General features: G+C 36.2%; 2 protein-coding genes across 6 annotated transcripts; both read right to left on the bottom strand.

The window, feature by feature from the left end:
* Nucleotides 1-552: 552 nt before the first annotated feature.
* On the bottom strand, nucleotides 553-9,734 carry LOC107862166 (CRM-domain containing factor CFM3, chloroplastic/mitochondrial). Its single transcript, XM_016707644.2, has 10 exons — nucleotides 8,769-9,734; nucleotides 6,313-6,772; nucleotides 6,100-6,230; nucleotides 4,796-5,137; nucleotides 4,105-4,261; nucleotides 3,714-4,006; nucleotides 3,548-3,607; nucleotides 2,060-2,137; nucleotides 1,640-1,816; nucleotides 553-996 (listed from the first exon to the last, which is right to left on the bottom strand). The coding sequence occupies exons 1-9, from the start codon at nucleotides 9,615-9,617 to the stop codon at nucleotides 1,703-1,705; spliced, it is 2,484 nt and encodes an 827-aa protein (XP_016563130.2). The 5' UTR covers nucleotides 9,618-9,734; the 3' UTR covers nucleotides 553-996; nucleotides 1,640-1,702.
* Nucleotides 9,735-10,514: 780 nt separating this feature from the next.
* On the bottom strand, nucleotides 10,515-19,354 carry LOC107862167 (synaptotagmin-5). 5 transcript variants are annotated; one of them, XM_016707648.2, is made up of 14 exons: nucleotides 18,583-19,354; nucleotides 18,132-18,206; nucleotides 17,905-18,012; nucleotides 16,685-16,717; nucleotides 16,494-16,583; nucleotides 15,854-15,979; nucleotides 15,311-15,454; nucleotides 14,677-15,096; nucleotides 13,920-14,054; nucleotides 12,973-13,197; nucleotides 12,488-12,763; nucleotides 12,179-12,307; nucleotides 11,498-11,803; nucleotides 10,515-11,048 (listed from the first exon to the last, which is right to left on the bottom strand). In XM_016707648.2, exons 1-14 carry the CDS (start codon nucleotides 18,772-18,774, stop codon nucleotides 10,821-10,823), a joined length of 2,487 nt encoding a protein of 828 aa, XP_016563134.1. In that variant the 5' UTR covers nucleotides 18,775-19,354; the 3' UTR covers nucleotides 10,515-10,820. The 5 variants fall into 5 exon arrangements, with proteins under 5 accessions (XP_016563134.1, XP_016563131.1, XP_016563132.1 ...); XM_016707645.2 differs by having other exon boundaries at nucleotides 15,242-15,454; nucleotides 17,905-18,033; nucleotides 18,583-19,186; XM_016707646.2 differs by having other exon boundaries at nucleotides 15,242-15,454; nucleotides 18,583-19,184.
* Between the last annotated feature and the right edge of the window lie 2,985 nt (nucleotides 19,355-22,339).

Raw genomic sequence — 22,339 nt, 5'->3', positions numbered from 1 at the left:
TGTACTCATTTAACTCGTCTAAATTTTGGATACATGCTATTCGTCTGATACTTTTTACTTCATTCGATAAGAATTTGATTGGGTGATCTAGGCCGTGTCAACGCCGTTGCTGCTGCTTCTAATCTTCGTTTGCTTTGTGATTTCAACATTGTTTCTCACCTTCTGTTCCTATGTAGAGTAATAGTTTTCCTGATTTGTAACAAGGTATGATGTATTTGGTTGATGCATGCTTCACTTCCACCCATAAGATATATATATGAGATGAAGTCGAAAATATCTTCTTTTTTTTTAACTTCTTGATAGTCACCTTTATGATCAGTGTTATAAAGATTTGAGTAAAGCCTCAATTCATGCAACAACGAAAGCTTCCACATTTATTTCATTAGCTCCAAGTGCCTAATTATTCGTATGAAAACAAATAAACTTGTCCGATTCTATAGCCTAGGCTGCCAAGTTCCCAAAAATGCCCTTCTTGCACTGGTGCCTGTAAGAAGAATAATAGAATATAGCGTCTCAAATATTTGGAACTACTCAAAAGTTCCTATTGTTCTGTGGAATCATAAATATTCACTTCTACTTAGTTAACTTTAAAATTTAAACTTATTCATGTTATCTTTCAGTTTTCCTCCTTGGATGTGTCATTCATCCTTGACAACATTCACTCTATAATTGAACAAAGAAATTACAAAAACTGGAATATAGGATGATTGACAAAGCAAGTACATCTACACTAATTACAATGTTCACCAAAGGACCAAAGTACTAGCAGTTGATAGTAAAGTGTGAGCTCCAGAAGACGAGTACTCCAGTTAATTCTTCCATGTACAAAATTTGGGCCAAGTTCATTCTTTCATTGGAATAAACTGAGCTTGGATGAACGTGAAAGCCCTTCCATAATTTGAATCGACCAGTGATCCAAAGGCTCCATCAATGCCATAAGTAGAGATCTTTAACCTCAAATTATGATCCAAAACCTCAGAAAGATGATTGTTGTGGCTGCAATGGTAGTGTCATACTAGGTCAATAAGAACATACAGTCATATTTGGGAGTCATAGCACCCATTCAGTAGTTCTTATCACATTTAGGTACTGGAAGTTAATGCCACTGATAGCATGCCATTGGTTATAATGTAGTGAAGCTTTAAGCGCGTACTCTCAACACATGAATTATGTAGTTTGCAACTACTAAGTATCTTCTGCTGGGCATATTCATTTCGTTTGAAGACCAGAAAAACAAATGTAGTTGAAGACTAATTCAATACTTGAAGCAATTTTAGAAAGAGTGATAAAGTTGTTACGATGAACATTATGAGGTTTTAAGTACATACAAGTAGTGGGAGATTTCGTGCTGCTAGTGCGATGTAGAATTAATTGTAAAAAATAATTTCCTTGTTCTTCCAGTTTGTTGGACCATAGATTTTTTCTGCTGAGAAGTGCTCTAGCTAATTAATTCCAACCACCTCCTTCATAGTTGAGTAACACTTACCTCCGTGCCATCTTTTTACTTTTTCACTAAGAATAATCATTGACCAATGGGTTTTATAAAGTTAAAATAAATATGCATTTATTCACTCCTAAAATTTCAAGGAATAAGAGCTTTAAGAATGAAGCCAAAAGATTAGAGACCTATGATGATTACCTCAATTGGATTATGGCCATAATATAATGCAATTCCACATAAAGTATAAGCCATGAAGTATTGTTATCCTGTTTCGTTGTCCTCGAGACTGGAGTGTTCTGAATCATCATCGTTCTCCCATTCAAGATCTTCATCCCCGTCATCATCAGACCCTAACCATGAATCTGCATCTTCACTCTGCACACCGAATAAAAATTTAGTTAATATGGATATCTTGATATACTGATCCTTTTTCCTGAAATACAAAAAGATCACCCTTCCCTCCCCCCCTGAAGATCCCACCCCCCTTCACTGCAAGGAACTATTAACAGCTAAGACGAGGAAGCCCTGCAAAGACGTCAGTTAAAGAAGGTTCTCCACTATCATATAAGAACCTCCCTGATTTTTCCTAGGCAGCCAGAGGAATCGTGGTAAACTCACTTGGGATTCTGAGAGCTGATTGAACTGATCAAGCACCTCCAAATTGCTGGTATTAATGTCTGTCTTACCAAAATCACCCTGTGGACAGATAAAGAAAAAATCAGTAAACATGTAGCGAGGGTTGGACTACCCACTAGCTGAAAATATGATATTACTCAAATAACTTTATTCCAGAACACAACCTCAATTTTACCAGCATCTACTTTTGCTTCGTCAAGAGAGGCTCTTACGAAGCAGTAACTAGTACTTAAAAAATATGATAGATCTCAATGATCTTTTTCTTAATAGGGTAGTAATAAATATCTCACTGATTTTGATCAGAAAGCAAAACTGGGAGAAGACGATTCAGACTTGCCTACAGTTTGAATTCTAGAGACGTGTAAGCAATGTTACAGAAATATCCAGTTAGCATATAATCCCAGCAAAGGTAAAAACAACACTAGGTGATTTCTTACCATTTGTCCAAGCCTTAGTGGACACAGTGTACATGTACCGTTGGGAGGTAGCAGGTTATCAAAAACAAAATAAGATCAAATTAGCACATACGATGAACTTCTGTTCATAGAGAACCATATTTTATATAAGTTGTTCACTTCTATATACCAGGAACTCTCACACCACATCACTAAATTCTTATTCTATCAAGAGAATGATGAAAATGAAAGCCCTTAGATGTGATCCTTCTCTAGGCATTGTCGTTACAGAGATGAGACTCGGTCTTCTTTGTCGCATCTAAGATTCTGAACTGAAAATTTTCAGAGAATCTGAGTTTAATCAACTTCCAAATACTAGGATTTGGTCTTGTAAGATATGACAATCTTACTTTAGGAACATTTATTTTATCTATTATAAAATTTAGAACTATATTTTGATCTGTAAATTTAGAACTACATACATTTCTATGAAAACCACTACATATGAACTATGGTCATTTATAGGAAATTTTAGTTTTCGAGTTAATGAAATGGTCTTAAGAGTATCTTCAGCCATGCATGATCATTGTCCTTTGAAATATGAATAATATAGTAATACTCCGATAGTCGGAACACACATTAAACTAGTTTTAATATGCTCTGTAGTTGATACTAGAAAGATGCATGGATAGATTATCAATATGCACCTATAAAAAGCGATCCAGTAACATTTTTTTAAAGCTAACAGAGTTGGAATCAGAAGCCTCCCACAAGGTTTACAAAATTCAGGGAAATATTTCAAACGAACTGTTAGAATTTGCAGCAGAATAAACTCCAAGAAAAGAAGCACAAACCATCGGGGTCATTTGCTGGAGTTGGAACTACAAATTATCATGATACATGAATATTTAAGTTCAAGCAGTATAAACCATCGGGCTTTAGATACACAGGCACAGTATCTAAAGAGCCGAATCAACGGGAAGGACAGTGAACGGTAACATGAAAAATGCTAACATTAGGTATATTGGTGAATTGTGCTACAATAACACATCCAAGCTCAGATTTAATGTCTTACAATTTCCCTTTTCGTTTGCTCTATCGTTGTCTCCAACTCTGATATATGCTGACTGAGAGCCTACAAGAGAGCATATAGGATACCAGATAAAACAAGTAGATTATCAGTAAAAGGTGAGATAACATCATTTTGAAATGGGACAGCTGACATCAGTAAGATAAAAAACCTCGTAACGCTGCAGCGCCACTCTACGTTTTAGTGCTTTTGCTTTTGTCAGAAGGTTCCTTGGCCTGAGGCTGATAGGCCGCCTATAGTTCTTCCCACGGTAGAAAATAAGAGCATAACCTTTTGGCACTCTTTCTATTGCCACTAAAATCCCGCCACTTTCATATTCCAATAGTCTAGCTGTTTCTTCAACGAAAGCAAGTTCCTTTTCTTTTGATATTAACTTCACAAGTTCCCTATGTTTCCAATGCAGATGCATGTTCTCAATAACACCATCAAAGACACCACGAATACCTGGTAGGTAAGCATTTACATGAGTTCTCAGTTAAATACAGTATTTAATCAACACATTGACCACAGTAGTTTTTACGCCCCAAAACAATGAAACTCACCAAGTGGCAGGTATGACTTCATTCTTAATCCAACTTTACGCAACATGACCCTTTCCTCCTCTGTTATTGTTTCCAGGTCATCAGAAGGACCAGCAGGAATCCAGGATTCCACAATCTTAGCTAAAAGTTTCTCTGCTTTAAGCTTCTTGGCCTGGGACTGTTCATAAATCACATAAAAAGAATTACTAAAAGACAAAGAATCACCAAAATGACAAATAAAACTAGACTAGGCAAGATAATTCTGGAAGCAAAGATTAAGGGAGAAGTTCAGAAACTTCTTCTGGCAGGACATTTTCAGAAGAGCCAACATTATAACAAAGAATGAAAAAAAAAAGGTGAAAATCTACAGAATGAAAAAAGATGAATAAACAAAAGAAATTTTGAAAAACCCTAAGCCTATACACATATAAGGGTATAATGAAGAATTCCAAAGGCACCAAAACTAAAGGTGAAGATTCTATAGCTCATCTGTTGATACTTTGCCATAGCTAGATAATACCAATACACCTCGATCACACCAAACTTTCTTCTTCAAAATCAAAAGGAAATCTGATGGACTTCAAAAATGACAAACATTTGCAGAAGAATGCTAAAATATAGTGCAATATAAACAATTGGTCATCATGAAAAAAGCTAATGTGAGAAACTCTTAGAAGTGCTTGTTAAATTAGAAGGAAAAAGATATACTTACAATCTCATATTTATGTTCAAGCCGCTTGACTACTCTGGCTGTCTTAGCCATAGCTGCTTCTTTTAACATTCTCTCACGTTCTTCAGCAGATATTTCTCTCCCCCACCGAGCCTGAGCCTCATAAAATTCTGCTAAAGTACCGGCAACAGCCTGTCCATCTGTAGTCGATGGTGCCACTTCAGCGGGCCCGCTCCGTGTTTTTTCTTCAACATCTTGGATCTGTTTTGTCAACTCTTGCCTTTCGGCTAAAGCAGCCGCAACAGTAGGTGGGACAAAATCCTTTCCTCGATAAAAGATTATGTAATATTTGTTTCTCAAAAGTAGGACTCCCCCGGTTAATATCTGAGATGCAGCTGATATGTTAGTGGTATTACTCAGCAGTTCCAATTTAAAGGCTACACAAGTATTATGTGGTACTCAGTTACGTATACCTTTCTACGCCCTAATTTTACATTCCTTAACCCCCCAAACAACAACATTGGTATGAGCTCGTACCAGGCAGAAAAGGATAAAAGAACCTTAATATCTGAAAATCCACAAAACAATATTGGTATGAACTTCATTATAAAAAAGGGACTAAGAACTTCTGACATTCCTAGAAAAGCCGATTATTGTATCACTTTATAATTTAAATCAGCTGGTAGGTGATTCCAACATAGGAGGGCGCCCATAACTCGATGGTGATTATTGAAACACTGTATGGGGTGAATAGCTTAAGCTTATGATGAGTCCCAAGAATCACATATGACAGGACACAGAGCATGAACTTTTTGGGCAAAAATTTCTGTACAGTCGTCTCAACTCTCAAGCGATGATGGGCTCTGGCACTTTAGAGTGGCAGAAGATACAACTATAATGTATTCTAAATTGAAAAGTACTGTAATGTCTTCTCCAGACAACTTTTCTGGTTCAAACAAACAGGATCAATTTTTTCTTCTTTCAACTATATCAACGGTGTCTGCAGAAGGGAAAAATAAATGAAGAACACAAAGTGAGAGCCAATAATTCCTCCTGGAAGGTGGAATTATGAGATCACTTGAGCTATCAAGGACTCTCTAGAAGTATTTACTTGTATACAAGAAACGTGGGCGATATGACTAAAAGCCTTAAACACAACCTAATTTCATGAACTCAAAAATGAAATCGGAATTCCCTTTGAGGATAGATAATAGTACCTCCCAATTCATATGGCATCCCACAAAGACTCAAAGCAATCACAAACTTAAGCAATGAACATATCTAGACATGCTTTTCCATATCTTTTTATTTGGGATATAAAGTCATATCAAAACATTCTTACACACCTTTAACTCCTCTGCCATCAGCTTGTTGTTTGTGTTCTGAATTCCACGCTTGACTGCAATTTTGACAACTAGACTTTTCTCCCAGAGCTTGATTATAGCAGCAGCCAACCCTTGATGATTTCTGTTTCTCCCTGAAAGGAACACCACGAAGATAAACTGTGTTATAACACTGAAAGATAAAACAGCAACTGTACTTTAAGGGTTGAAAGTTACCAAGAGCAAAATGGCAAGGAAGTGATTTAGCAATTTTCCGGAGATTCGTCATTTCTGCATTTGTCAAGCGTGATCTCATTCCGGTAGGAAGAAGTCGGAAAGGCGTTTTATAGCCTGGAATTGTCTGAGGGAGCAAATCAGCATCAACAGGAAGTACCCCCGTACCCCACCAATCCTCAAAACGTGGGCCTAAACCATCTAATACCCTATTGAATTCTGCTTCCTCCTCAGTCATGTTTAGGACACGGTTAGGATGAACTTGACTACGATTTTCAATAACTGGATTGAAGCTCTTGCTGTCTTTTGAAATAGGTTTGTCAGATGAAACATCTGGAACAAAGAGAGCATTGGCTTCCTCATTCACAAATTGAGATCTTGAAGAAGGCCCCTCATAGTTACTTCCTCGATACACCACCATAACGCTTCCTGCCCTCCATATTACAAGCCCACCAGTGCGACGCTGACAACCAGAAAAAAGAAAGTTAGCACAGTTCAAATTCAAATACTATATGCAGTTAAATTACAAATGATAAAAAAAAATGAATAAATAAATAAATGTATAATGAGGAGTAATGAATGCTCAGATCAACTTGTTCATAAAAGACTTTTAGGAATTCGCAGGAGTAGTCCTTTCGGTTGACAAGGGAAGTCCTTTAGGTTGACTGATAAATCCATCCTTATAAACCACAACAACAACAACAACAAACCCAGTATATTCCCACATCGTGGGGTCTGGGGTGGGGAGGGTAGAATGTACGCAGTCCATACCACTACCTCCAAAGAAGTAGAGAGGCTGTTTCCGATAGACCCCGGGCACAATAAAAGGACAATATAAAAAAAAAAAAAAAAACATCCAAGGCATGGGACATAATAAAATAACATATGCACGACATCCCCAAAAATATTGAACATTACCAGAACCAAAGCCTTCCTAACTACTGCCTACTCGCCCACACGGCTTAGCCCTCTATCCTAATGTTTTTCCTCCATATCTTCCTATCTAGGGTCATGTCCTTTGTCAGCTGTAACTGCTTCATGTCACGTTTAATCACTTCCCTCCAATATTTCTTCGGTCTACCTCTACCCCGCTTGTAGCCATCCAAGACCAACCTCTCACACCTACGAACCGGGGCATCCGTGACCCTCCTCATCATATGACCAAACCATCTCAACTTCACTTCCCGCATTTTATCCTCCACCGACACAAACCCTATTACCAAAATGCTTGGAATTGAACTTGAGGTTTGATATGCAATCATATAAGTTCAATTGGTTGTTGCAAAAGGAGGAGAAGGCAAATATGGTACCGGATAATAGCTTGTTAGTGTACATTCCCAAAAATATACGGTTTCAATAATATTATTGGGTAATTGCTTGTAGGTCTACTATTTATCTTTTCCTTGAAATGGAGTTGTTCTATTAATCTTTACAAGATAATAACTCTACTTACTCTACATCTATATAGAATCCTTATGGAAAAACATAGTGATGAACATTGTGAAGTGTTGAGATGGATGTGTGGATATACTAGGAGTGATGAGATAAGAAATAAGGATAGCCGGGGCAGGGTGGAACTGGCCTCCATGGCGGACAAGATGAGGGAAGTGAGATTGAGATGGTTTCGACATGCTAAGAGAAGATGCGCAGACGCTCCAGTTAGATGGTGCAAGAGGTTTGATATTTTTTTTTTCGGGGGTGGGGGAGCAAGGAGAGGAGGTAGGCCGAAAAAGTATTAGGAAAAGGTGAGTAGCAGGGCATGGCGTAGTTTCACTGAGAACATGACTTCAAGTGTGGAGGTTGCGGATAGGGTAGAAGTTAGTAGGTAGTTGAGAGTTGTCTCGCTTTTCAAAGGCTTAAGCTTGTTTGTGTTTGTGAGGTTGTATTCTTTTAGTCTCTTTTTAATATGTATGTTGTTTATAGTATGTCGATTATCACATTATTTCTATGTTGTTACTATTCCTTTCTTGTAGGCTCTGCGCCGCTTTTCTCATTCATTGTTATGCTTTCTTTACAAACTTCTTATTCTCTTACGTGGATTTGTTGCACTAGACCCAAGGGTCTTTCGGGAAACAGCCTCTCTACCCTCCCTAGACCCCACTTGTGGGATTTCACTAGGTATGTTGTCGTAGTTGTATAGTGATGAAAATTGTTCTCATTTAAAGTCAAATAGTAATTTCATTTCTAAATGAAGATACATGAATAGATCTCTTTCTTCAATGTAATGGCGATTTTTATTATTGTTTAGAAATGTTATTTAATCTGGTTGGACTTTTAGTTTAAAATGTAACTAGGACTATTAGTCGTAAGCATGGCTAGCACACATTTTGGACAAAGTCTAGAAATTATTTCAAAGAATCAAACGACTCATACCAAAAGAACGCAACACAAATCCAAACAAATGCAAGAGCACTACACAACCAACTTAATGCTGTCATGGTAAAGCCAAGACAACCAACCTCTACAATCTCGTGGCCGGTTCTCATATCATGAGCCAAAACCTCGTGAAACTTTAGCCGAACCAGCTCATTCTTCCTCCATGTATGATGAATCTTCTCCAACACTGCTCCTGTAACCCCAGCCTTAGGTACATTAATCCTTTCTCTCAAAGTCATACCCATTCTCCTCAGCCTCCTCAATTCTTCATCCTCAATCGTTAGCTCAGCCAATGTCGGCGCCTTCACTGTCCTCTTCCTCCCTCCCCTCTGATCCTCCACCACCTCCTCCTCCGTGCTCCGCTCCCATGGCAACAATGTATCTCCCTCATCATCACTCTCTTCCAATATCATATCCGGTCTAACCCAATCTCTCTTCAACAAATCACCTAGCTTCTCTTCTTCACTGCTACCCCGCATCATCGAACTAGAATCCAACTCCAAATTTCCCTCCTCTTCTTCTTCATCGTCAGAACCTAATCCTAAGTTTCTCAACCTGAGTACAATCCTATCAATCGCTGTAGTCCCTACTCTAGTATTCTCATCAAAAATTCTAGTTTCCGTTTTGGAATCAACGGTTCTCAAATTCGATAATTGTTCTATTGGAGGCGATGTATTCGGCCATTTGTTTAACCAAGTAGAAGAGTGCGAGCGATTTGATTTCCCGGGGGTAGAACTGTAATTTGACTCTCTATAAGGTTTCCGGTGATCCTTCCGGGAAATGTTGGTTCTGGTGCTGCCGGCGGTGATGGTACGGCGGAGGGATACGAAGGGTTGAAGGAAAAGAGTGAATGGAGGTCGGAAAGAACGGGAAGAGAAGGTAGAGAACAAGTGTGGTGGCAATTCTGTAAATTTCGCCGTCGACAAGGCCATTTTTAAATTAGCTCAGCTTCTTCCAGTTAGCTTCATAGTAATAATGGCGTGGGGGTGGGGTGGGGGGGGAATGGATTCAGTTCAGTTGGCAGAGGTTGACGATAAGATATCAAAATGGAAATTTACACGTCAGCCTCTGAATTTATGGCCCGACCCATTGATTCGTTCTGGGCCCAGGAAATGTCGTGGAAGTTGCACCAGGTAGCCACTTTTAGGACTATTGTTTAAGTTTTAGCCAGGGCCTATTTAATTAATGTGTCCTGAAGTTTGGTTTTCCGGTTCAAAATATCACGGCACTAACATCCTGAACTCATTTCAGAACGCTGTGTTTTCAATTTCAATTTTTTAGTTCAAATTTCTTGGGCGTTATGTCTAGAATATCAATTTTTTCAGCTCCAAATTTGAGGACATTGTGTCCTTAAGCTCAATATTTTTCAGCTCAACTTGGGGACATCGTGTCCTTGAGTTCAGTTTTTTAGTTAAACTTCAGGACATTGTGTCAATGTCTTTAAGTTCAATATATGGATCCTATCTTAGGATTTTCAGCTTTAGTATCGTGAAGTTTAGCTTGTAGCCTAAAATAGGCACAGGATGAGCTTTAAAATAATCTGCAACTCTAGTAAAACTTAAAATAGCAGCCCAAAAATGGCTCTCTGTGCTCGCTCGAAAATGTCTCTGTGGACTGTTTATTGAAAGAATTTGTCTACCACAAAATGTGATGGAATGTATAAAGTTCTTAACCTTTACCAGAGACTTCTGGTAGGAAGCGTGTCCCCCCTATATGGATGCTAGTGGCACAAATCTAGATTAGTTGAACGAGTGGATTACGTTGGCAAAAATCCCGATGATTTTAAAACAAATATAAGAAGAGAACCCACTGACATGTCTGGAGTAGAATAACATGTAAGTAGAGCATCCACTGAAATATATACGTTGGAAGAAAAATGTATATACAAACGTAAAGTTTTTATCAACCAGAAGAGGAAGCTGACTTTTATGCTTCTGCATTACAATTACTAAAAGTTAACCTGATGTTGTACATCTGAAGCCACTGGCTTCGTTTCGAAGGCGTGTGAAGGGATTTTTCTTCCAGTTAATATCTTGAGCAAATCAAGAAGATCAATATGGATTCAATGACCTATCTAGCGGAAAATCATATAAGTGTATATTAACAAAAAGGATAACAATAGGGTTGTAGTTTTTTCAAGGCAAAGTAGGTCTTCTTGTCAGAGCATAGCAAGGTGATGAATTAATGATTTCCTGGCCAAGCTCATTTATCTTGTTGAGCAAAAGTGTTTGTTCAGTCTCAAGCTGGACCATAAACTCTTCTTGTGTCTCATGTAGGCTTTCCAATTCTTGTAGTGATGCTGAAAGTCCTTCGAGATCATCGTCTTCAATTAAAGACTGGAACTTGATCATCATTTGCTTCATCTGATAGAACCAATCATCAAGAGATTAACAAAGGTAATATATCGGCAAATTATGCTTGAAGAATCAAGAGAGTGCTTTGTACTGACGCAAGTCATTTTCTAGAAAATGTTTACCGGAAAATTACTTATTCATTGGAAATACTTTGTTGGAAAATGTCTTCTGCTGTTTGGTTGGGGAGTGAAATATTTTTCCGTAAAGATCATTTATTAAGGATTGATAAGATTATTAGTTGTAAATTGGATACTGTTAGATGAAATATTTTTAAGTATCAGATTATACTATTGGTGTTAGTCAAAACAGAGAGGTAATTGTTAAGAAAAATGATTTCCACCCAAAAAGCTAGAGATGTCACTTTTCCTATTTTAATGGAAAACATTTTGCATCATAGCAAACACAGCCATAGTGTCAAGTGATCTACAAAATGTAAAGACATAAGGACCGGCTCTTACCTGGTTAGAAATTTGACGGCGTGCTTTGGTTACTGAGGACTCAGAATCTAAGCTTGATTTCTTTTCCAGATCCGGAACTTTCCGTGTGACTTGAATATGGATCTCTCCTTTCCGTACATTTTGAAGGGGTATCCACTTGTCGAACATTTGGTTTGGGGGCAATCTCTGGTACTCAACAACACAATCACCTATACTTGAAGTTGGCAGCAAATGGTTGTGATCCTTAACATGCAACTCCAGGGGACTCCCGTCATCAGGAAATTCTAACGTCTGGTGCCATTTAGGATTCAAAGTTTTATACATGACCTGCAAAGAATCCACGACAGGTAGAAAATTCTAGTTAAAACATTCTTATTTTTCAATAAAGACCATACATAGCCATTTCCAGACACCAATTTTTTTTGCAGCTGGAGTATTTTGCGGTGATGGTTCAAAAAAAAGTTTCAGAGTTTGATCAACTGTTCATTACAATTTGGAGTTGGAGCAGAGCATTGCAAAAAAGTCACTATTTGATGATACAGTTGTTAGCAACAATAGCTTCAGCATGAGACAAGAAACCTTCAGCAGATACTAGACATGGAAAGAATGACAAAAATCTTCGGCATGAGACTGTCAATTTAGCACATATATTTTTCCAATGGTATCAGTAGTATGCAATTAATTCATTTCTAAAACTCTAACCTTAGTTCTTCTCTTCAAGTTCCCGTATTGCACCCTCACATAAGGATCACTGGTTCCTCGGAGATCAGCGGCAACAAGGTCTTTTGCCTCAATGAGAGCAAGTTCAACCCAACCGTTGGAGGATGAACCCTGAAAAACCAAAGGTAGAATGAAAGTGGAATCAAAATCAAGAACATGAGCATGTACGCATTATATTTTTCCTTTCTCTAGCACACGGTACTGCTGACTTTCGGATATTATTTTCTTTAACATTTATCTGTCATCATCTCCTCATTGACCAGATTGAAAAATAGCTATGATAGAGAATACCTTAGATCCTTCAGAGTCCTCAACTCTGACTGCTTCAATCTGGAGCCGCAATTCTCCAGAATTCACTTTTTCAAGAGGAATCCAAACATCTCTTGGGGAACCTTCTGTAAGTCCTTCTAAGTTTACTCGTGCACTACCAATGTTCTCATCTCCAAACATCTCCTCGATGAAGCACTTTATCTTCAGATATTCACCACCACCAATTTCATCAAACTCAAACTTCTGATTCCAGGTAGGATCTGACGTATGTGGAACAGTTCTCGATTTTTTGAGAGCCTGTGAAAAAGCTTAAGGTTCACTTCAAATTCACTCAAGCTCCCTTGTATTGTATTATTGAAGTAAGTTTAATTTGAAAGAGCTTCTAGTATTCCAGTACTAGATCAATTCATAGAAGGCAACAATGAAGAACATATATGGGAATTTAGTTTTTGAGTTATGATATTTCAAGTGACGACTTCCGTGAGGAAAAAAGAGGGGAAATATACCTTCCCATACTGGAATTTCACGTAACAGCCAGAACCAGACTTTCCAAATTTATCTTTTGATGGAAGATCTTTTCCTTCAACTATTGTAACATAGATTCTTCTTCCTGTTCTAGGTAGGAAACTTGATGTGCTGTTGAGTGAAGGCTGAGAGCTGATAGGCAAACCAGTTGAGCTATGTGAACCATCAGCAAATTGCCATTCCTTTAAGACGAGCTTCACCGTCAACTGAAACAGTCATTTAAAACAAAGAAATTAGCACTACAACCGTGTAGCTGCACCAAATAAGAACACAATAATGAATATCACTTTGTTTTTCATTTCAACCCTTCTACTTCTAGTGAAGAATACCCTAATAAGGTAGTCTCTCACTCGTGAAAAAGACGTTTCAAGTAGAAACAAGACAAGAAACTAGTTATATGGCACATATTGACCTACAAGTTGTTATTGGTAGAAGAAAAAACAGTTAGCAGGGAGTCAGGGACATAACTAAAACACCACTACAGAATGAAACCCTTTACGAAACTGGACTTGTGGAAAAATTATAAAACGGTAAGGACTTTTTTTTAATTGATTTGAATGACATGCTAGAAGGCTACATGTAGGATTAGAGAGTATATGGAAAAAGGAAACTTTACACTGCACAAAATACAGAATCTATTCACTACAAATTCGCTCAAGCTCCTTTGTATAGTAAGCAGGATAAAACTACCCAGAGTGTACTACAGGAGTTCTACATCTGATGATCAAAAGCAATCTATGATACCACAAGTGAGTGCAAATTGAACGACACCATACGTATGATAATAATGTGAATATTACCGTTCTGTATTATGTTTATTGTGATATACTTATCAACTACATAGTGTGGAAGCTCAAATGGAGCCAAAGTATAGCAACTATAGAGGGTGCAACTTTATACAAACTACAATTTAAAACTAGATTCCTACCTCCCCTGAATTGATCCCCTCGAATGGAACCGTCATTTCAATTTCTTTACCACAAAACTCAGCATGCCCCGCTATAGCAGTGGAGTCGGCTCCTGTCGCCCAAAATATTGTTGAATCATCTGCAACATATCTCATCTGTTTCATAAAGCCATATCATGAGTCAAACGCCACTACAGAGTGTTACAGAAGAGAACTAGAAAATGATTAAAAGCCCATAAAATGAGTGAACTGAAAAGTTACTGCAGTAAGGATCGCCCCTTTCTAAGATGTTAATTCATAGTTAATAGTTTCTGTTTGAAAATAGAAAAAAGAAAAAGATGTCACTGATCTTTAACCAGATATGTGCATCATGTTTATGACATTCAAGTCGAAAAAGATGTCACTGATCTTTAACCAGATATGCATCATCTTATGACATTCAATTCGAAAAAGATGTCACTGATCTTTAACCAGATATATGCATCATCTTATGACATTCAAGTCAACCAAAAACTAGTTCAATTCAACCAAAAACTAGTTCAATACTACGTAACACAGTCCATTTTCCCTGACATCCCTGTGTTCGACAAGTGTGATGAGGATGTGTGTATGTCATGTAGATCCTCCGAAGTACACTAAAAGTTAGCAAAAGACTATCGCACTTGCACGTGATACTTAAAACAAACTCGCGTGAGATACATACCCATAAACAAGTCCATGTGAGAGGGCTTTAAAATATAAAACATGGATGGTAGCATATTAATCTACACATATTCACCTTAATTTCACAGCTTGTTAGATAGTCATACTTCACACTGCCAGGAGTGCATTCAAATAAATTGAACTTAATTGTTCCTGCATCCTCGTGTAGAGTCATATTGAACTTTGAGTCCCATCTAGGGCAGGATCCTGGCTTGACATCTGTTCTCCTGGTTAGTTCTTCAAGTTCTACCTCAACAAATGTCCGCAAATCCTTGTAATCATTGCAATTCTCCACATAACCATCTGTCGATGAGCTATGTTGTTTCCTGGAAGGACTACTCCTCAGGTTACTCCTCGACAATTTGCTGGCAGACATCACAGTGACAGAGAGTACACCGGCAACAGCTCTTTTGAATAAATTTACCGCGGGCAAAGAAAAACAATTACGGCGAGGTTCAACCATCCTCTTAGATAAGGAGTCATTAACAAGTTTAACCTGTTTAATAAAATAAGCAAAATAATAAACTAATTAGTAACGTATCAGAATGCTACTCTATATAGAGGCCAGATAGAAGGTCAATAACATAGAAGCACAAAACTTTACTGATGGTAATTGGTAACAGGATGTGAGAAATAAATACCAGAAAATTTACTGCTGAAGAGGGGTTTGGGAAGGAAGATGTCATAATGTTGTAAATTCGGTCACATACCAGCCATGCAGAAACCCCTGGCAGCTCAGTTGCTGGAAGAGATTGGCTTCCACCACTTCCAAATGCAACACCTATCCTAACATCTGGGGAAGCCACGAATGAGTATAAAAATGCTCTTCCATCTAGAACTGGCACTAAGCGGAGCTGTAAAAGTAGGATTAAAGAACTGTCATTTCACAGCAGTAAGTCTAGCAGTTAAGGAAACAAAAGAACTTTCAGAACAGAAATTCGACCCAGAGCAGATGGCTATGCAGTTGCAATTTGCAGTCACGAAATCATGAGAATCAAGTACCAGATAGTTATAATCCCAAGCACTTAAGTTAACCAACTTAAGTAAAAGCTTGTGCAGAAAGAGCTGTTTGAGCATAATGCTGCCCACTTCAATCCTAAATTGAGGTGTAAAAGGCAAACATTTCTTGTATAGTGGCAGGCTTATGTGAAACATAATACTAGCAAAAAATAACTAAATGAAATGCTTATACCAAGAATCATTCTTCTAGCTATATGCTTTACAAGAAGCTAAAAAGGTATATTTGTACATACATCACCCTTGATGTGGATACTGTTAATAACTATCCGAGCAGTCCCCATTAATGGCTTTCCCAACTTGGCAAGCAACATGATACTTATATCGGTAGTGTCCCAGTCAAAACCAAGATGTGCAATTCGCTGTCCACAAAAGGAATAGTTAGAATACAGATCTTCTCCATGTATTAATACAAATAGGAGAAAAGAAAGAAAAGACAAGTTTATAAATTAAAAGCTCAAAACAAAACTAGGTCAAGCACCCAGGATGTAGTCTAGCGGTCAATGAACCTGAATGAAAATCATGCAGAACAGGTTTTAAATCCAGAGCCATCTCAGAGAGTTATCTGATGCATGTACTGATCGAAAGATGTTGATATGGGCAAATAGTCGAGGTGTGCACAAGTTGATCTCACACACCACAATTATCCAAAAAACAATAATATAATAATAACAACTACGCCAAGTTATGCATCACCAGAACAAGGTGTTTACATTGTAGATGGGAAAGATATGTGCTATTGACGGGGCTTATGCTTACATTCAACCTTTACATGTATCCCTTGGCTATTTAGCAGTGAAGCTAACTTTTTTTAAAAAAAAAAAAACATTAATTACCAAACCAAAGTACATCCAAGGTACATATAAAGAACCAAACCTGATCATTGTAAGTTGACCACCGTATTCCACGAAGTCCTAAAAGTGGAGGTTTAGAACCAAGTGAAAATTCTTGTAATTCAATCTTTTCCTACAATCATGATCAAGTCTTCAATTAGTTCTTGTAATTTATGCAACATTTACTACTTCTAGCACCAATCGTCATATGAAGGGATGGATAAGAAAACTCACAATCAACTTTGGTCTTCGTTGTTTCATGCGTCTCTGTGTCATAACAATTAAAAGGAAAAGAAAAGGAAAATAGTTAAATCATAAAACAGCTGAATCTGTGTCAAAAGAAAAGCAGTGTCCTTATAAAGCATCACATATACATCATATTTCCAATCTTTTGAAACATAAACATAAGATCGAAGCACAGAAAGCATTTCTCGGTTACCAAAAGAAAAAGATTAAAGCAAAGAACGCATCAGCATAAGCACACACACATCAATCATGTTGAATCAAGCAATTATACAAATCATTCAGATGCCTCAATCACCAGCTAGTTGGTGGATCAGCCTTGTTACTTAAGGAAAAAAAAATTAAAGCTTCTATATGCACTTGGGGGCAGCAAGTTGGAATCCTTGACTTGGATTCTTCTAATTTCCACTAACAAGCATCTGACATGATGGGATTTCTTTTGAAAGTTCGATAAAACATGACTTAAAAAAGATTTGTAATCATTTTCAGATGTTTAAGGTGGCCTTTGATTCACAAAGTGGGGTGAGGTGCCTTTAACTTTGAACAAAGTTTAAAGCTCTAAGATTAGCATGTGCACATCATAGATGATTGGACACAACTAGAACTTCCATAAGCCAATTGATACATCCCCAGATATCAGGATTCAAAGTTCAAACCTAGTATTACGATGTAGCTTTCTCTTAGCACTACTTTTTTTATACAGTACATAAAAAGCTTGTATGCAAATCAAAGATGTAACACAAGACAAATCCAAGTAAACTATTTAACAGTATAAAGTATTAAAATAATAACAATAAAACAAAACAGAGCAGATGTTTGTGGTTATCAGATCTTTACGAGAATGAAATAGACTGTAAGTTAAATTTCTGGTTTTAATTGAAACGTCAAAGGTCCATTAACACAGGACCTGGGTAAAAATCAACCTAAATTCTTAAACCTCTAGAGAATTGTATATTTCTCACCAAGATAAACCACAAATATTTCAAACTAAGCATCTCCTTAGATGAACTATATAAGCAAAAGAAACAATCAAAACTACAACCATTGAGTCCTAATGTTGAAGAGGCATATCCGACTCACTAGACAGTAGACACCTACTATTTATTCTATCCACTTGTTCCATCACCACTCAAATATCAGGTAAGTTTCTGCTGCTTGTTGAGCAAGATGCAAGCACCTGCACATACAAAGATAGAGACAAAGTAATTTACCTCGACAATAGAAGAGAACCTCAAAGAAAGCCTTGGGCTAACATAATTAGGCCAAACTTCAATTAACAGCTTATTCAGCCACTCACACTGCTCCAAAGGTGTTGTTGCCTGTACATCATTGTCGAAGGCCCAAAAATAAAAAAGAGAAAAATGAGAGTAAGCATTAACCTACCTGTTCGAAAACAGTGGGAAAGAAAAAGTAACAAGGAAAATGACAAAGCAATTACTGATGTCTCCAGCAACACTTGCTTCCATTTCCTATTCAAGTCTTCAGCAAGAAGTTTGCGCTGGTAACTACCATACTGCCAATAGAAAGATTCGTGTTTATTACAACCTTCTAGTACCCCTTTTGTCTCTATTCAAAATATAACTAATTATAGCTATCATTATACCAACAGTAAAGATCACTTTTTTCACATTGAAGAGGATGTTTAAAGACATATTTTAACAAAATCTCACAGCAAATAGCTATCATCTACTCCTTGATTTAGAAACAAACAAGAAAGAATATTGCTTCGTCTGTAGAGACATCAAAGTACAAAACAACAGATGACATCTAAAGTAAAATAACACAAAAGATCAAACAATATGTCATTAGGAACAAGCAAAAATATAATATTTTCATTCCATATGGATCCAAGAACTTGTAAAATCTCAAGATAGTTGAAGAAATGTTACCTGAAAAACTGCCCAGACAGCAACAGCAAGAGGAACCCAATTGGTGAGAGAGAAAAACCACTTCTCAATGCCCCAAACAACTAAAAATAGAGGAATAGCAACTGGAAGAAATGGCTTATCAGCAATCAACTGATTCAAGAAATTCATAACCTCCCTCACATCCAAAGAACTTGCTTTCTTTTTCCTCACCATTTAAAAAATTGCAAACTACAGTATCCAAATTCTCAATAAACAGTACTTCACTTGGTCAACTTTAGCTTTGTCTTGCATTCCTAAAAAGTAAAAACCCCAAAGATTTATAAAGATCTTTTTCACCTTTTTTATTTTTTCAAGAATCAAGAATTCAGAAAAGGAAAGACCCCCAAGAAACAGAAAGATGAGAAATATCTTTTCTTTATTTTCATGGAAATACTATAAGAAAGGACAAAACATGTGTTGCCCCTTTTGATCAGTTAAGGAAATACAGAGAGACGGCTATATTAGTTGCAGTAAAAAAAATTTGCGCCTTTTTGTTTGCCTTGGCTTGTCCAAAATGGAGAGCTGGAAGATTGGTAGCCAAGAAGAAAAGTCCAAGTCAACTCAGCCTCCTCCACCCGCTACAGTAATCCAACCTGTTGAGAATTACTATAGTATAGATACTCCGTCCATTTGAAAGAGAATTAACTAATTTGATTTGACACAAAACTAAAAAAAAAATTAATAATTTTTATAATTTGAAAGACTAATTTGATTCTTTAGTCTTTCGTTGTAAAATTCTTTTTAAAGACATCTTTTTTCTTATCATCTGTTAAAAAATGAGCAAATTAAATTATTCATTATTTTGTTGGAGCCTATGCTTTTGTGTCTAATTGAATAGAGTGGGATATTAACCCTCATCTCTCTGATTATTGATGTACTTGAGTTTGATTTGAATAATACATGATGAAAAACTCATTTTAAAAAGAAAAATATTCTTTAATTTTATGATTTTATATATATATTATGTAAAATTAAAATATTATTGCAGACATCTAAAATTTATGAATTCTTCAATAAGAATTCAAATTCTGTTAGAATTCTAGAAAGTTACTTTACTCTAAATCTCGCCTATTTAAAGGAAAACATGTTTCCTGAAATCTCGCTTATTCAAAGGGTAACATGTTTTTTGAAACAAACATCTTAAATATCCCATAAGCTAATGGGTATTCGTAAAAAGATCGGAATCTCCAATATCCCACAAAATCATGAAATATTCATAAAGAGATCATAGATCAACCTATGTTCGAAAATAAGTCACTAACGATCCTCGAATTAGGGAGAAAATCAAGAGATGTTCGAGAATAAGCCACTAACGACTCTCGAATTACCTAAAAAGAAAAAAAAAACATTTTTTAAGAAACAAATAAATAAAACAACACATTTTTTTACACAGATAGATTAGTAAGTACTTTTTTCACATTTACAGATTCGAGTAGTAATTTAGAAGGCAAAAATGACAGCTTTTTAGTTTAAATTTAAAAGTGAGAATCGGAAGAGAGTTGTGAGTGTGTTCTTCTTTGCTTATTTACTCTTCCCTTTCTTGCGTATACTCCTTCCTTTCATTTTGTTTTTTCTTTGCTGAGCGTATTTGGTTTAATTTAGTTGTTTATTTGTGTAAATAAAAAGATTATTATTTGTTTAATAGTATTATTTTTATTATTAAATAATTATATAAAATATAAGTAATTAAATTAAAATTTTCATAATATAATCAAAAAGATTAATTAAATAATACTAATAACAGTAAAAAAACTCGTATATTATCAGAAAATAGGATAGAATGTAAGTCGTCCTTAAAATTAACCCAGTAATTCTAATGCAATAACAACAAAACCCGTATATCACCAAAAAATAGAATAGAATGTTAGTCATGATTCTTACTTTTATTTTAGAAGTGAAACAGAGAATTTGTTTTCAAGAGATTCTTAGCTTAAGCTAAAAATAATCTAAAAAAGACAAATGACCTGTTCAGTAAAATAAACCTTTAATACATATTTAGCTGCTCTAATAAATATTTAGCTAAAGTGTCAAGCCAACACGACTCATCCACCTGTCTCAAGGCAAAAGAAATAGATAGAGTTATTTTCAAGGTTTTGGATCAAAGGTTTCTTTCCCTTTATTACAAGTAATGGCTAAACATGATTATGATTAACACTGGACGAAAAATATTACGTAGCAAATTCTCCTCATTGTATAGTGATCTTACTATTATAAAAAAATAGTTCCTTAAAATAGATAAATATAAACTTCTTGTTATGAAATAATAAAGAATACAGAAGAAGAGTAAAGAGAATAGAGAGAGATTCTTATTTATCTTGAGGGATGAGAGATCATAATATTGTTAATACAATGAACAAAATCCCTCTATTTATAGGAAAAATTTACTCCTAGTCTGAGTAAAAGACGGATGCTTCAAATCCTAATAGATATCAAAGTAGATCTTGATAGGCATTCACTATAATGTCAATACATTTATAACACTCCCCTTGAATGTCTAATTGGTAGATAATGTATCTCGTTAAAACCTAACTAGAAAAAACCCAGTAGGAAAAATTCACTATAATGTCAATACATTTATAACACTCCCCTTGAATGTCTAATTGGTAGATAATGTATCTCGTTAAAACCTAACTAGAAAAAACCCAGTAGGAAAAAAATCTAGCGAAGGAAAAAGAGTACACATCTCTAATAATATGCATTTCGATTGTCTCATTAAAAAACTTACAAGGAAAAACCAGTGGGACAAAACCTCGTAAGGAAAAAAGAGTACAGCGCGTATTAACTCCCCTAATGAGAACATCCTTGAACCTTTGCATCCCGATCTTGTACACCATCTTCTTAAAAGTTGCAATTGAAGGAGACTTGGTGAATAAAGCAGTCACATTATCACTTGAACGAATCTGTTGCACGTTAATACCACCATTCTTTTGAAGCTCATGTATGTAGAAATTTTTTGATGAAGTGTGTTTCGTTCTATCTCCTTTTATGAATCCATCAAGATGTGTTATGCATGTTGCATTATTTTCGTATAAAATTGTGGGTATATTATCACATTTCACGCCACATTTTTTTCGAATGAGATGTATCATGGATCTCAACCATACTCATTCTTTACTTGCTTCATGAGTAGCTATTATCTCATCATGGTTCAATAAAGTGGCTAGATAGACTGCTTTGTATATCTCCAAGATATGACAGTATCCTTATATGTGAACACATTATATGTTTGAGATCGAGATTTATGCGGGTTATATGAGTACCCAACATCAGCATGACCAGTAATATCGGGACTGCAATCTTTAGAAAATCATTAAAACTCATGTATCTTATCCCATTTCGATGTCTCGTAGTAGGAGTAGAAACACACCTTGCTAATAAATTGAGCAAAAGGCCATATTGGGCCTCGTAGTATTTTACAAGATACATGAGTGCACCAATTGTACTATGATATGGTACTTTATAACCAATCCAAATTGGTATATTTCTCATTTCAGCAAATAATCTTATTGCTTTTGAAAACTCTCCAAGAGTTTCAATAATTTTCAAGCTATAAGCTTATACAATATAAGGATAATCAATAAGTTTCCCAAAAACTTTTATATTTTGAATCCTTAAAGAAATTTTCATATAAATTTTGTCAAGTGACAATATTCAACATTTCATGTGTGACATCTTAGCTTCAAGTGTCTGGACTGCAAATCAAATAAGTTTTACGCTTACCAAGATACATCCTTTCATG

This window comes from Capsicum annuum, chromosome 3 (assembly GCF_002878395.1).
Source record: "Capsicum annuum cultivar UCD-10X-F1 chromosome 3, UCD10Xv1.1, whole genome shotgun sequence".
Taxonomy (NCBI): Eukaryota; Viridiplantae; Streptophyta; class Magnoliopsida; order Solanales; family Solanaceae; genus Capsicum; species Capsicum annuum.
This window is presented reverse-complemented; position numbering and strand designations above follow the sequence as displayed.